Here is a 14,773-nt window from a genome sequence, read left to right on the forward strand (position 1 = left end):
ACTGCTGGAAAAAAACAGTACAAATACTCGCCTTTTGTACATTTTTCAGGAACTTTACGAGAGTACGTACTTCTTCAAATGTTACATTTCCTCCCAACATATGAAAGGGAATGTTCGATTCATCGTTTCAGCTCGCGGGTCGACGACATAAAAATGGCTTCAGAACGACCCTACAAATTCCAATCAAGTTGAGATCATTTTCAACCTGTATTCATGAGAAGACATTATAACGTTATTACGCTTGTTGAACATTATTACGATTATTAGTATTTATTTGTATTTTTTTTTTTTTGCAAATTTGAATTGGCAATATGTTTTTAAAAAAACAGCAAAGAGCTGAGGAATGGTGGGGGAAAAAAAACATGTGTTTGGAACCAACAATGTTTCTTTAAAAGACGTGGGAAAGTAGGAAAATGCGCTGTGGTCTGACGAGTCCACATTTCACATTGTTTGTGGAAATCATGGATGTTCCAGGCCTTCCTGACTGGCAAACTTGAATCTTTTTCAGGGACTTCTCAGCCTATTTCAGCGAGACAACACCAAGAAGGCGCATTCTGCGCGCAAAACTTTGAAAACATGTCGCGCAATATGAAGCGCAAAATACGACAACGGAGACTCCCGACCGACTGTTGAGACGTCGGAGCGAAGTGGATTACTGATGTCATCCAAATCGACTTGACTCCATTTTGGTCCCTCTTGAATTGTCTGGCGCCGTCAGCGCCTCCCGCTTCAATTTAGCGTGGATGTCGCCATGAAATGATGTCGCCGCGCTCAGATATTCACGCGGACGTTGTTTATTTTCCATGCAAGCCGTTTAAGAGGCCGCTTCCTGTTCAGCAACACATCCATTTGTCCCCGGGGCCGCCGCCCGACACAGCCAGTGTTGATAAACACCAGTCGGGACGGCAAAGAGGATTTGAGGACGCTCGTTAATCCCGATGACCTCAAACGCACCGGCAGGCGGAAAGAAAAAAAATAATGCTTCGGTCTTATTCAAATGAGGCGCTTTCGGTGTTACCATCGATTCAGACTTTTGGGTCGTTCATGTGCTTTTCGTTTCTTGGCGAGTGAGCAAAAAACGGTGACCTCAATTATACTCAACTTCATCTCTTTAAAGTAGATACATTTTGAATATTTGTGAAATGTATCATTGTCAATTATATGATATGAAATATGTTTCTGACATTACAATATGTGAAGCGAGCATCGAATTTGACAAGCGTCCCCGCCAAGAGCGCTCGTCACGTGTGTGAGGTCACAACACACGCCACCGCCACCAGGGGCAGCAGCTGCAATGAAAACAGCAGAGGCCCCAGCATTGAGCCCTGTGGAACATATTCGCCTGACCATTATTTCCTTTTTTTTCTTTTTCTGGACAAAGAATGAAAAAAAGAAATCACACGACGTACCATCACAATCGTCACAAATCAAATTCCCTGCAGCACAGGTCGGCCAAGCGATGTCGCGCGATCTCCGGCAGCCAATGATAGCCAAGTATCATCACCGATCATTTGCGTCTTGACCTTTGTCCGACCCCTGTGATTGACTCACCCAACCCAGGTTAAGAACCACTGGTTTGGCTGGGTTCTATAAAATGATTGTAAATGATTGGACATCTTTCAAACAATGTTTTGAATAATTTGGACTTTCTTTGAGTGCTTCCATTGATTTTTGGGGGATCACATGATCAGATTGTGTTGCAGATGCTTTTTATTTCTCTTTTTCTTGCTAGCAGTTAAGAAGAGCGCCGCTCATCAGGAGATTTCCTCGGGGACGGGCATGACCGAGTTCGTGTGGCTTGTGGGCGACAAACACGCACGCACGCACGCACGCACGAGGCGAGGCGAGCGCAACGCGTGACCTGGAAAGCAGGAGGGAGCATCTCAGGTGACGCCTCGCCCGCCTTGCAATGGAGAGAAAGGGAATAAAAAAAACAAGGCTGCTGTCCCTTTAAGAAAACTTCGGAGGTGTCCTTGAGTGACCCCCGTGAACCCTCGCTAGCAAACTGGCGGCCCTGGGGCCAATTTATGGCCCCTAAATGGCGAAAGGACTGATTTTGTGGCGCTCATGTGAAGGTGGGGCAAAGTGCACGTACCCGGGGCAAAGTGCACGTACCCGGGGCAAAGTGCACGTACCCGGAGCAAACGCACGCACACCGGCACGCACATTTTTTTGCGAGTACACCGTCCAACATGCAAGCGGGAAGCAAAGCGCACAACTTTATACAACTTTGAAAACAAGGAATTGGTGTCAAGGAAGTACGTTGAAGCGATACGTCAGGGAGGAGCAACGGTTAGCCTCAAGTGACGGAAGGTTTGACAGTGTCAATTGTTCCGCTTGCATGTATACTACGTTTACATAATACAGTAAAATAATGAGGCGATTATGAGTGTCAATAAAATCAGATTTTGCATGTCAGCCACCTTCACAAAAAAGAAGAAGAAAGAAAACAGTTCAAAAGAGTGTCAATTAATAATAATGACCAATTAAGGGGGGCAAATCCCCCTTTCACAAACCAACACGTTTGCTGCTACTCTGCTTTTGCCGCCAAGTGACCCGTTGTTAATGCAACACAACAGGAGCCATGTTGCACCAAAAGGATTGGACCACCATTTTGGGCAGAACGTAAGTGCCCCCCTAAAATATATACAATAAAATTGGCAATGGCTGGATGGCTTTTTGTTATTGTCATTTTTTTTTGTTTTGTTTTGTAAATAAAAAGCGTTGCTATTTATCGCTATGACAACCAGGTTAAAATACATTCATGATGAGTTGGGGAATGATTCCCTTTAAAAAGTTTCAAAGGTGAAATGAAGCCTTCAACAACGAATAAAAAAAAAGGTTGCCACTTGATATTAACTTATGACAGTTTGAACAAAAGTCAACACTATTATTTATTTATTTTATAGATAAATATGAGCCTTAATCTTAAATGGCTGAGCTGTCACTTGATGGTTGAAAATAAGAAAACGCATGTAATCCTAACAAGTTCAAAGGTCAGCTGCATGGTTCTGATTTCATTGCTCACCTTTGTCAACCCAAAGCATGCACACGTCATTTGGGTTCCGCAATACGAACGAGTTGAAGCGGGCGCTTACCTTCCCTCCTCATGCCGACTTTCAGGCACTTCTTGAGGCGGCAGTACTGGCACTGGTTGCGGTGGTGCTGGTCGATTGGGCAGTCGCGGTTGCCGCGGCAGCTGTACGACAAGTTCCGGCGCACGGAGCGCTTGAAGAAGCTCTTGCAGCCCTCGCACGTGAACTGGCCGTAGTGCTTGCCGCTCGACTTGTCCCCGCACACCATGCAGTCCACGTTGGGCAGCTTGTCCCCGGACAGCGCGTCGTTGCCCGGCGTGGAGCCGGCGGGCGTCCCGGGCGTCCCGGGCGCCCCCCCGCCGCCGTTACCGCCGTTACCGCCGCCGGTACCGACGCCGCCGACCACCACGACCGGATCCTGGCCGCAAAGCTGCAGCTGCGAGCCCGGGTCGGCGGAAATGCTCTCTGGCCACTGGTTTACTACCATTGCCATGCTCCCTGCACGGACACTTTTGGAAAGCTGCACGTGACGACGGCGCGTGAGGAAACGCGCACTCGAGCGGTTCTGTCCAAGGACTTTCCGGGGATCAAAGTTCACAAGTCAGTCATGACCGATGAGCGTCGGATGATGATGTCCCGGTGCTGCTGGCGGCCGCGCGCGCATCGATCCATAAACGCGTCCGAACCCGCGCCCCGGGTTCCCAAAACAAGGACCGGCAAATGTCAAAAATAAAAATACAACAAATATGCAAAGCAGCTTCACCGCGCCGATGAGAAAAGTCCAAAAGATTCCAGCACGTTTGTCGCCCAGTAGTCCGAGTCCGACCCACGTCCACGTCGCGCTGTGCACTCCTCGATGCTGGCTGACTGACTGGGTGCGAGTGCGAGTGCGGGTGCGAGTGTGAGCGAGTGGCTGTGCGCTCTCTAGCGTGCATTCAAATAAAACAGGCCCGAAAACACTCACAGCCGCGCTGAGCTCCCACAGCCAAAACGCACATTGGGAAGCAGGAGGGGGCGGGGCTGAGGGAGCCATATAAGGGCATGAGTGCCATATAAGGCCAGGCTTCAAGAGCCCCCCCCCCCCCCACCCCCCGGCCTGGGATTGGGGGGTCCCAGTGGAGCCCCGAGTCTATTTAGGAAGGAGGAGACACTTTGGATTCATTAAAAAAACAAACAAACAAAAAGTTATCAACTTTTTCTCTCTCATCATCATCATCATCATCATCATCATCATCATCATCATCATCATCGTACAGCTTTTAAAGTGGGCTGATGCTTTATCAATTTACATCTAAATGAAAATATCCCCTTAACCTTTTGAATGATTTTGTGCAGTTTTTGGAGCTTTCATCAAGAGAGTTAGTTTTACCTTTAATTGTAAAAGTTGAATTATGACAGAATTGAAAAGGGTTGTGCATATTTTCTTTGAAACGGTTTTAAAAATCGCTTAATTCATTTGGATTTTTTTATTTGGACGTTTTTTGTTTTCGCAACGTTTCAACCAATGCAAATCGAATTTACATGATTTGTTTGGAAAAGGTTTGTTATTTCAAATGACTTTTAAAAAAAAACTTGAAATCATTTTTAAAATAGGCTGAATTCAATATTTAAAATGTGTAATTCTCTCATGAAAGCAGAAAAAGGTTTTTGCTTTACAGTGACTTTCGAAAAAAAATCTTTGTTTTTCTCAGGATGTTTAATTAACTGAGAAAAAAGAGAAACATCGTATAACAACATTAGCAAATGCTTATGGTTTTGCTTTCTATTACTGCACTTTAAAAAAAAGGGTTTTGACCGTTTTTTGAAGGGGTTTTTATTTATTAGAATAATTTAACAAAATCATTGTCAAATAGAAAAGAAACACTGCACCGATAACGTTTCATGCAAAACAAAGAACTGAATGAAAAATGGACAAATTGTTATTTTGAATGACTATTTTTTCAACAACTTGTTTTCATCAGTTTTTTTTTAAATCATATAAGATGGATGACATTCTATACATTTTTAAAAGCTGTACATTTTAATTCCTATTTGAACGTCTTGAAACGGGGCCTTCAGGGTATTCGGATTCTCCTGCAAAGTTCTGCTTACTTGCTAATCATTTTCCACAGAACAACATTTGCCCAAAAAGAATCATAACTAAAAATCTTTCAAGTTGATTCAAATGTTTGTGCATGTTTTGTACGATTGCTCTCAACTTGAAGGCACATTTGCACGCAAATCCTGTTGGAACCTTAGGAAGCCATTTTGATTCAATACGATCATTCAAAAACACACGCAATCAGGCTGCACAGATACGAAAATGGAGGGGAAAAAAACACACAAGCATTTGTTCCATTTTTTGTGCGTGTTTTTTTTTCAAGTCGAAAGTCCTCGTTAACGAAGTCACTTTTGGACAAAAGAGACAACATATCGCAACAAAAAGTGCAGACGTGAGCAAACGACAAAAGGTCGCAAGACCAAATTGTCGGCCATTTGAGAACGCGTTGCTTTTAGGGGACTTTTTATTTGTCTGTAAATGTCATTAACAAGAAGCTGATCATTTTGGCAGACTCGTCATGTGGACTTGAGCATCTGCTGCTCAAGTCTTCAATTTTGCTCCCGTCTTCAAATCGCACCAAGAAGGAGAAAGTCTTCGCATGCGTTTTGCTTGAGTGACTTGGAACAGAAAGTTCTTTGGTTTCTACGCAATTAGGATCGTTAGCATGTTGGAAATGTCGGACATGTCTCAAGGTGGGCACAGGAAGCGGTGCACAACCTCAGGAAAACTCTTAGGCAAAGTCTAAAAACCATCAAAACCCTAAACGCTTCAATTGTGTAAAAAAGAAACATTTGAAATAATCCACAAAGGAGTGACTGGAAAACGGTTGTAAATAATCCAATTCAAAAACTCTGCTGAACATTTTCAAGTTGTTTTTTAGTTGGTTGACCAAATTGGATATGGACCAATCAAACAGCTGTGGGCAGCTAACTATTTTTAGCATCAACATGTCGAAGCGCAAGCCTTCGGAATTCGCTCAAAACTGTTCATGTGAGCCAAGACGACAAACTTCCTGTACAATCCCAAAAGGGTCTTTGAGACTTTTCATGCATCCTGTTTTAAGACACGTTCGCCCGTTTTTATGTCCATCGGCGAAATTGGCGTTGGGCAAGGCGGGCTTTTTTTTTTCTTTTTTTTTTGGTGGAAATATTAAAGTAAAGTAAAAGTCTTGGAATTCACCCCAAATGGCTGCTTTGAGGCCAAATGGCGGACTTCCTGTTGAATTTGGGGTACAGGTCCCTGAAATGTTTTTGTGCGTCCTATTCTGACAGATGCGTCCGTCCAATTTGGTTTGTCAAGGTGCAAGTGGTGTCAGGGGCTGATCTTCGAACCCCTTTTCTGCTCCACGTCTTCCACGTTCACAGATGATGCGGATGGACTGCAAGAGCGCGCATAACGATTCTGTTGCCGGAGCGCCTTCCTGAGGAAAAAAGGCCATAAAGGCCACTTTGGGGGTCCCCTCGTGAAGCTGCCCAGAGGCCATAAAGTTGGCCCCACGCTCGGCTTAATTGCTGTCACATGTAACCTTACCTGCCGCCCAATTAGCCCCCCGACTCACTATTAGGGGGATTCCAGCGTGGCCCGCTGACCAAGGGGGCCTCTTGAGGGCTTTGCAGGCCAATAATTAACGTGAAACTCAATACGCTGGAGGATTCTGATCAAGTCGGGCCGGATTGGGCCGAGAAGCAGCTTATTAAATCAGGATCAGCGTTCGTCCTCTCTGTGGACAAAACGTCAAGTCAGGCGTCATACTTGGACGTCCAAACGAACCCCAAGTCCAACACTTGGACCCTAAACCTAACCCTAACCACACACTCCATTAGCACTGACCCAAATCTTAACCCTAAGGCATAAAACTAATCTTAACGATCACTCGGTGTTCACTGAAAAAAACGATTTAAATAAAGTCCTAAAGAAGGCGTGGCATACGCGACCGTGCCGGATGGCCAAGAAAACACGGGGGGTAATTTACAGTGCTGCCTCCTGACAGCGGCACTAGAAGCGCCGTTAAGGGGCCGGGGGAAGGAGGGCCTGGATGGGGGTGTCCGCGGGTTCTGCCGGAGGTTAACGCCCCCCCCCCCCCCCCCCAGCCTACCTGGCTTTCAATATTCCTCATTGAAATGAATTCAAATGATGTGTCCACATGATAAACGCGTCCAACTGACATGTATGATTATACGTCCATTGACCACAAACATTTGTCCCATGCTCCTTGCCAGTGTTTTCATTTTGGCTGCTTGTGCCATTCAATCAACGTGTGAAAGCAACAGCGAGTGTGGCTCTTCTTCTTTTGGACTCGCAACCTATCTGAACCTGTGGCAATTGTGAAACGGAAACATCTACACAAAGTCCCCACCCTCACAAAAACCCCAAAGGAAACAAAACACTCACCACAAGAAGAAGCAAACGGGTGAGACGACGAGGCACACCTTGACAAGACGCGAGTGTCTGAAGGAAGGTGATTGGTTGACACAAGGAACAGGACTGATGCGAACAGGTGGAGACGAAAACCTAACAATTGAAGAGAAACAGGAAAACAATATTAAACTTAACAAAAACGAATGCTGGCGCAAACACAAATCTACAAAATCCACCAAGCGACGGCTCACGACTGGAAAAACTTTGGGGCACACATAAAAGACAGTCAGGCTGTTTTTTTTGTCCCAATCTTGTCCCTGCCAAGCAATGCTGTCAACATCCGACTGTCTCATGTCTTCTGAGATTGTCCAAGAAGACGAACTTTCTGTCTGAATTTGTTCAAAATGAATTGATCCCGATCATCGGGTCTAAAGGGGGTTTGGCCAACAATCGGAAATATTGAACGCGTTCAATATTTACGCCACAAAAAATCTTCATGTGTGTAGAGAGCGCTAACTTGACTCGGTGAAGTGTGACGTGAACGGAATGCAGCCAATCCAAAAAGCGCCGTGACGGACCAACAAGGAAGCGGCCATGAATAAAACAAAACATGTTGTCCCCGATGTGGTTTTTGTTCAAACGTGGGCTCCCCACGCAGCAAGAATTGTTTTCCGGAGCAAGTCCTCTCTTGGCAACTTTGCCATTCCCGCCGCAAGTCCTTCTCGGAAACGGGAGCGCATATCGCAGAAGGCCTGCTCGTCTTCGGCTTTGACGCAACACGTGAGATTTTGGCCCGCGGCCCAAAAAAAAAAAAATCTTCCTCGCCCAAGTCAAGGTGCCGCCGTCCGTGTGACCAAAAGTCCTCTTGGTCTTTATTTTTCTAAGTCGTTTGCTAATGATCTCGGTCCAGATGGCCGCGTTGATGTTGCGGCGTTTCCTCGGCACGTGCGGCGCCCCGTTTCGACGGCCCTCCGCGTTTCCTCACAGCCGATTGGGGTTGATTAAGAGGTTAGCGGCAGCGAAGATTTATCTGTTCCTGCTCTGACCCCCTCGCGATGGTGGTGGTTGGGGAGGGGTGGGGGGGGGGGGTTGCTTCCCCAGCCCAGTGTCCCCAAGATTTATTTGCTTATTTGTTTATCCGCCGCTGGCCGGTCCCATCTGCCGACTCAGCGCTGAGGACGCTGCCGAAGGCCCCGGCCAGTCTCCTGACCTGTGACACTTGGCAGCAGATTCCCCCGCTCCCCCCCCACCCCACCCCCACACACAATGCTTGTTTTCATATGACATCTTTTCGGGGGGGGTGGGGCCTCGTGTTGAGGAATGATGGTGTTTTTTCTAATTACTTGCTGACACTTTGGATTTATTACTGTACACGGCAAGAGCAGTCGTCCCTCGGTTTTCACGGGGTTACATTCCGGGCCATACCTGCAATAAGTGAAATCCGCGACATCCAATTGAAATACTGACTCGGCGTGTCTTGAAGCACACTTTTAAAATTGTACAGATACATAAAAAATAATAATATCATGAGAGAGCGCAAGTAAGCGTACCGATCTTTCTCTAGTTTTATCGTAAACAAATCACATTTTATTCCACACTAACAAACTACGCCAATAATTATGCCCAAAAACGTCAAATATAAAATAAAAACACAGCACTTTCTATAGCGGTCAAAATAAAGCAGGCCAGCAGTCGGCAAAAACGAGGCTGAGCTTGAAATACTTCCTGTTTTCTCTCTTCTTCTATCCAATTTACAGTGTGGCTATGTAGTGGCTGACAGTGGAATTGCACCCAAAATAGATGAGAGAAAACACAACAGAGTTATAAATAGCTAAAATTCAAATTAAAATAGTGGGACTGAAAACTGGAACATGCGATGGAGTTACAGTATATTTACTTTATGACTTATTTATATTTGAAAGATTTATGACCCCCCCCCCCCCCCCCACACTCTTATAGACATTTCCAATACTCTTACAAACTTTTGAAATTTATTTATTATTATTTATTTAATTTTGGAAATGTAACCCAAGCACAAGTTGTGATCCCTCCTGGCAAGCGGCGTTTACGGCCGTATCGGGTCCAGATCTGGCAACGGATGCGCCGTTTGGCATTTGCGCTTCTTTTTCCCGTCCACGTTTGATGACGCCAGCGCCGGTCCGCTGTTCGATTGAGCTGAAGGACAGCTCGCCGTCCGCAGGATCCATTTGGCTTCTTGGCCAGCGGGAGCGGTCCCATCTGCCGACTCAGCGCCGAGGACGCCGGGGAAGGCCCCGGCCAGTCTCCTGACCTGTGACACTTGGCAGCAGATACGCCGCCCAACACCAGCGCCCCCCCTCCCCGTCCCCGGCAAAAATGCTTGTTTTCATATGACAAGTCTTCTCTTGGGCCCCCGTTTGGAGGACTGATGGCGTTTGTCCTAATTGCTTCCTGACACTTTGGATTTATCGCTGTTTATTTCCTGGTTTTCCGCGAAGGCTTTGGGACCGCCTCCGTTAAATCATCCCACGTAGGAACTGGCTGATGTTTTCTTTCAGCCCATCGCTATCAATTTATTACGCCACCCGGTAGTCTATTTTGACTGGCACTGGCGCCATTGGAACATCCATCTTATTTGGCTCTATTTACTCGTCTAATTTGGGATTCTCCCGTCCGTCCTGGCTTGAGAATTCTTCTTGGGAGTTTTGCAGGCGTGTTCGTGCTGGTGGAAATTTGCGCTCGCTACCGCGTGGCGGCACTGCTTCTAAAACACAAGCCTCAAGAAGCAACGCCGGACGGAGTCTGGTTAGAAGCGGACATTTTAAAAAAATTAAAAATTCAAACTAAAACATCCACAAAAAAATGTTGGACATTAGGTTTGTCTCCAAGTTCGTTTTGGTCATTTCCAGGGTTCCGTCAAAAGCAAACTCATTCTAATGTTTTTGTCAGAATCTCTCTCCTAATTCCACAAAACTACACCGGACGTCCGCCATTGTGGTTTCAAGTTTGAAGGTCATTATTGGTTGTTCCCAGTGCGCCTCAAAGAGTGAAAAACGGCTAGCAAATTTGAAGCATGACGACTCGACAGGTGGAAAAGACCAAATTGTGAGAAATGTGGTCATTGCGTTTGTTTGGAGCACGTTAGCAAAGTTTGATGACTCAGCAAAACACAAAACTCGATCAAGTCAACATGCTGTGGAATGCTTTTGAGTCCCAAATTCCACGTGTCTTTAAAGGTGTGACATGCGCGCATGTTGGCCGGCCGACCGACCGGCTGGTCCGTCCGTCCGTCCGTCCGTCCGTGCGCGCGCGCGCTCGTGTGTGTGCGCGCGCGCTCGTGTGTGTGCGCGCGCGCTCGTGTGTGTGCGCGCTCTCACACCTCGTGTGGAAGACCAGTTTGTCAGCAGTGTGCATGAATGGGGACGGCTATACAGGGAAAGCTATGTGGCTTGCATGACCTGACATGTTTCTGAAGCTGGAGGAGGTCTCGACCTTTCACCCCGGGCTCCAAAACTAGGAAGATGAAAAAAGTGGGGGGTGGGAAGGGCGCCGGGGGGGTTCACCTTTAAACAAGGGCTTCTGTTTCCACCACTCCAGGAATGTCACTTCAATAAAAAAAGAAAAGAAAAGATCTTTCTATCTATCCATCTCGTGCCTGAGGACTTCAGAGAGTCCGAGAGTGTTAACCTCCTTTGCTTTGTGTTCCCGTTTTTTTTATTTATTTATTTTTTTTTATCCACATGAGCAGAGTTTGGACGTCCGCCCGACGCGAGCCGGCAGAAAGCCCGTAATCTGTCCCGGCCGCATGCAAGGACACTTTGGACTTGACGACTTGACGATAAACTCTCGACGCGCAAGTTAAAGGGATCCGTCGCCTCGTGGGAAATTGCGGATGACAGAAAATGCGCTCGTTGAAAGTTGTGGAAGGACGACACGCAGCGGGTTCGATCGCTTCGAAGTTGACATACCCACAGGGTTATAAGCATTAGGAAAACATACAATACTGTATTGGCATCATTACATAGAATTGAAAGAAGTTGAAGCATTTTTGTCACACTGCATCACTTGAATGCTGCTCTTTCTGATAACACGTCTTTGGCCACCAGGGGGTGTTAAAAGATGGATGTACCGTTCCTTGACACGTTCTTATGAATTCCACCTAAGCGATTGGCATTCCTTGCCTTACAGCAGCCAATCATATTGCAGTGAGATTCATAATGTCTGAACTCCTCCCCGAGTTCCTCAGTACGGCACTAATAGTAGTCGTTCTACGCAGAGGATAAAGACTATACGACTGTCAGTACTGCTATATTTTCTGTCAATATGTGCTAACCATTTGTGTTTAATCCGTTGCTTAAAGGTTAAGTCAAGCCAAAAACAATTCTTGACAATAATATGTAGCCCACTCGTCTAAATATGGTATTCTGGTTAACATTGCGTTCCAAAAATCCAGAAGGCGGCCATTTTGCCTCTTGCTGTCGAGTGAAAATGACATCACAGTTGCTCAGGTTTCAGGTAACAACCAATCACAGCTCAGTTTCAGAAAGCAGGCGAGCTGTGATTGGTCGTTGCCCGAGCCCTGAGCAACTGTGATGTCATCTTTAAGTGGCAAAATGGCCGCCCCCTGAGGTGGATCAAAAACGTCTGCATAACTCCACAATATAATATTGAGGTCACATACAACAATTTATTGTCAAGAAATGTTTAAGGTTGACTTCCCTTTAAAAGAGTTAAAGCCTGATAAGGTAGATGCTAATTAGCATTAAGGTAGCGAGGCCTCTTTTTTAGGCAGGTGTTTGTCCGTTTCAAGTCTCAACGGTGACGGTCTCTCTGTTGTACGTCTCCAAATGTATTGGAAGTTATCGTTAGGGTTTGGTCAGCAATGCGGTGATCCTGCCAACTATTGTGGCTACGGGTTCACGTTCCCGTTGACGGATGATTACTCATGCGCTCCATCACTTCGACTCCGTACATGATTTGTGAGTGAGGGTGAAACTTGCACCTCAAGCCAAGTGCGCTTCCGACCCGAGACCGCCCGTTAGCCCCCCCCCCCCTCCTTTATGTTAATGGTAAGGTCAGCCCGCTCTTACACGTCCTATTTGTGGAAATCCCGGATGACCGTGCCACTGACTAATCAGCGGCTCATTGAGGGTTATCGAACGGTGACGTCAGATTGGATCAGCGCTAATCTTGTCAGCCATGACGTCCGCCGGCGGAATTTCCAAGCGGGCTGCCGTGAGACGAAGATTACCCGCAGAGAGAGCAAAATAAAGCGGGCCGAGCGGGGACAGCTGAGGTCGTCTCGAGTGTCCATAATTGCAGATTGTCTTTTTGATTGTTTTGGCGATTCTGACCAAGAAGACGGTTTGACTGAGCAACATGGAATTTGGTAGGCATGTGTGTCATGAGAAGACACGCGAAAACATCTCAAGAAGACATGTCCGAAAGGACATGGGATGTCGGCCATTTTGGCTCAGTAGTAAACTCCGGATTTTTTTAATGTTTTTATTCCGACCCCAAAGACAGTGTTAGAGTTTACAATATTAAGTATTGTACTCTTTGCGTGTTCAATTAACTGAATGGTGAGATCCTGGTGAAGAAGTCCCTTTGCAAAGGTATTATAATTATCAGAAGCTTCTGATGACAAAAGCTGACGACACTGAAGCCGTGTTCCATCAGATTGTGTGTCGTCCACTCCGGCACATCATTATTTATTGAAAAGTCGGTGAATACGAAAAGTCTCCTCCCCCAGCAAGTTCCCAGGAATACAAATCAGATTAGAGAAAAACAACACATCAGCCCGTGCCTCCCCTCTTCCGACCGGCAGAGACCGGTCCCAGACAAAAACTCCCTAAAGATAGCAAATGTACAAACCCGTTGCCCTTCTTCTGAGAGTGAGACAGATAATACAATTCTATTCATTGAGCCATACTGCTATAACTAAATCCAAAACGGCTAAAATATAAATTGAAACTGAAAAACAATGTTAATAACTTAACAACAACGATTTTTGCGATTTTCAGGAGTCCTTAAAAAGGCAAACTTTTCATACAGGTTTATGAGACTTGGTGTCCAAGCTACATGAGGATGAGGTCTGCCTCATAGTTCTGCAGTTCAGGGTTGGAATCATGGCGTGGGCGTTCCAGTTTTTGCTTCATTGAAGACTCTAGATTGAACGACGTGCCTTGCGCGTGAACCAGGTCAGCAGGGCGCACCCACAACAGTTCTTTGGTGTCGTGAGACGATACCTGAAGCGCAAGTGAGCTTCAGATCCAAACTCTCCCTCACAATTTGAGACAGAACAAAATGGAGAATCGGGGTCCCGCTGGAGGGCTCCATAAAACCGCGTCTCCGAAAGCTTCCAGGATGCGAAGAATGTTGAAAAAGACACGGTACTAGTTAATTTTGTTAACGTTAAGTAAATACAAATATTTTCCTCAACACACACTTTTCATCGGACGAAAACTAGACTTGACGAGACTAAAACCTCCATTAATGAAGAATAATTGGGACTAAATCAGTACGCATTTTCGTCGACTAATAAAGACGAGATGAAAATTGAGCTCACTTAATGAACACATTTTAGTTCTTGAAGAAAAAGGAAAATTCTGATTTGGTAAAATCCTGTCTGCTGATCCGTCACTAACGCACAGCGACGCTTCCTCCTTTCGAATCTGAAGCTAGCGAGTGCAACAGCTAGAGGCTAACGTGCAAACAATGTCAATCTGGCTGCTAACTAATGCTAGCTAACTTGCTAGCTTGTAGCATGGAGTCCTAATAAGCACTTGTTGATATACTGAAGTATTTTATGTGAAGTAGTTTTAGATTAGGATAGAAATGTCTAATATCTGCTGACCCCAAAAATGTCAAAGGGTCAAATGATTGTGCTGACTAAAACAAGACAAAAAATTAGACGAATAAAATTAAGTTTTCTCGGACTAAAATGCTCAGACTAAAAGGTAAGTAAAAAACGGGTTGACTAACTATGATTAAAAACTAACAAGTGTGTTTGAAATTGGACTAAAACAGACTGAATTTAAAAATCAACACGAGTCGGAACATGCAACAAACGCACGAAGACAAACGATGTCGAAAGCTGAGCGAGCGAGCGGCTCGTTGCCCGAGGGGGGGGCGGCACTTCACTTAACTCCTCGCCACTTAAACATAGCGCCGCCGGCACCCAGGTTGACTCCTCGCACCGCTAAATGTGTGTCGGGGTGGAAAAAGGCCACATTCCCCTCCCCGCAGTTAAAAACTCAGGCGGTGGTCTTTAACACGTTGGCCCGCTTGGCTCTCCACCCGCCCAATAAAAACCTCTGACCAAGCGGTGACCTTTCTGCGCTGGCCTTCTTTGCGTCCG

The 14,773-nt window shown here is 46.0% G+C and overlaps 1 protein-coding gene across 7 annotated transcripts in view; it reads right to left on the reverse strand.

Moving 5' to 3' along the window:
• nr2f5 (nuclear receptor subfamily 2, group F, member 5) overlaps nucleotides 1-14,773 on the reverse strand; it is a 50,830-nt gene that overhangs the window by 13,653 nt on the left and 22,404 nt on the right. For 6 of the 7 annotated variants that reach the window (XM_086077916.1, XM_086077913.1, XM_086077914.1 and 3 more), the window contains one exon: nucleotides 7,468-7,587. In XM_086077916.1, the coding sequence (XP_085934042.1) occupies nucleotides 7,468-7,587 (120 nt within the window). Of the gene's footprint in view, nucleotides 1-3,098; nucleotides 4,091-7,467; nucleotides 7,588-14,773 lie in introns of those variants that run through there. The other variant, XM_086077915.1, reaches the window with a different exon arrangement.

The sequence above is a fragment of the Leptonotus elevatus genome, chromosome 6, assembly GCF_054856555.1.
Source record: "Leptonotus elevatus isolate MCC_2025b chromosome 6, RoL_Lele_1.0, whole genome shotgun sequence".
Lineage (NCBI taxonomy): Eukaryota > Metazoa > Chordata > Actinopteri > Syngnathiformes > Syngnathidae > Leptonotus > Leptonotus elevatus.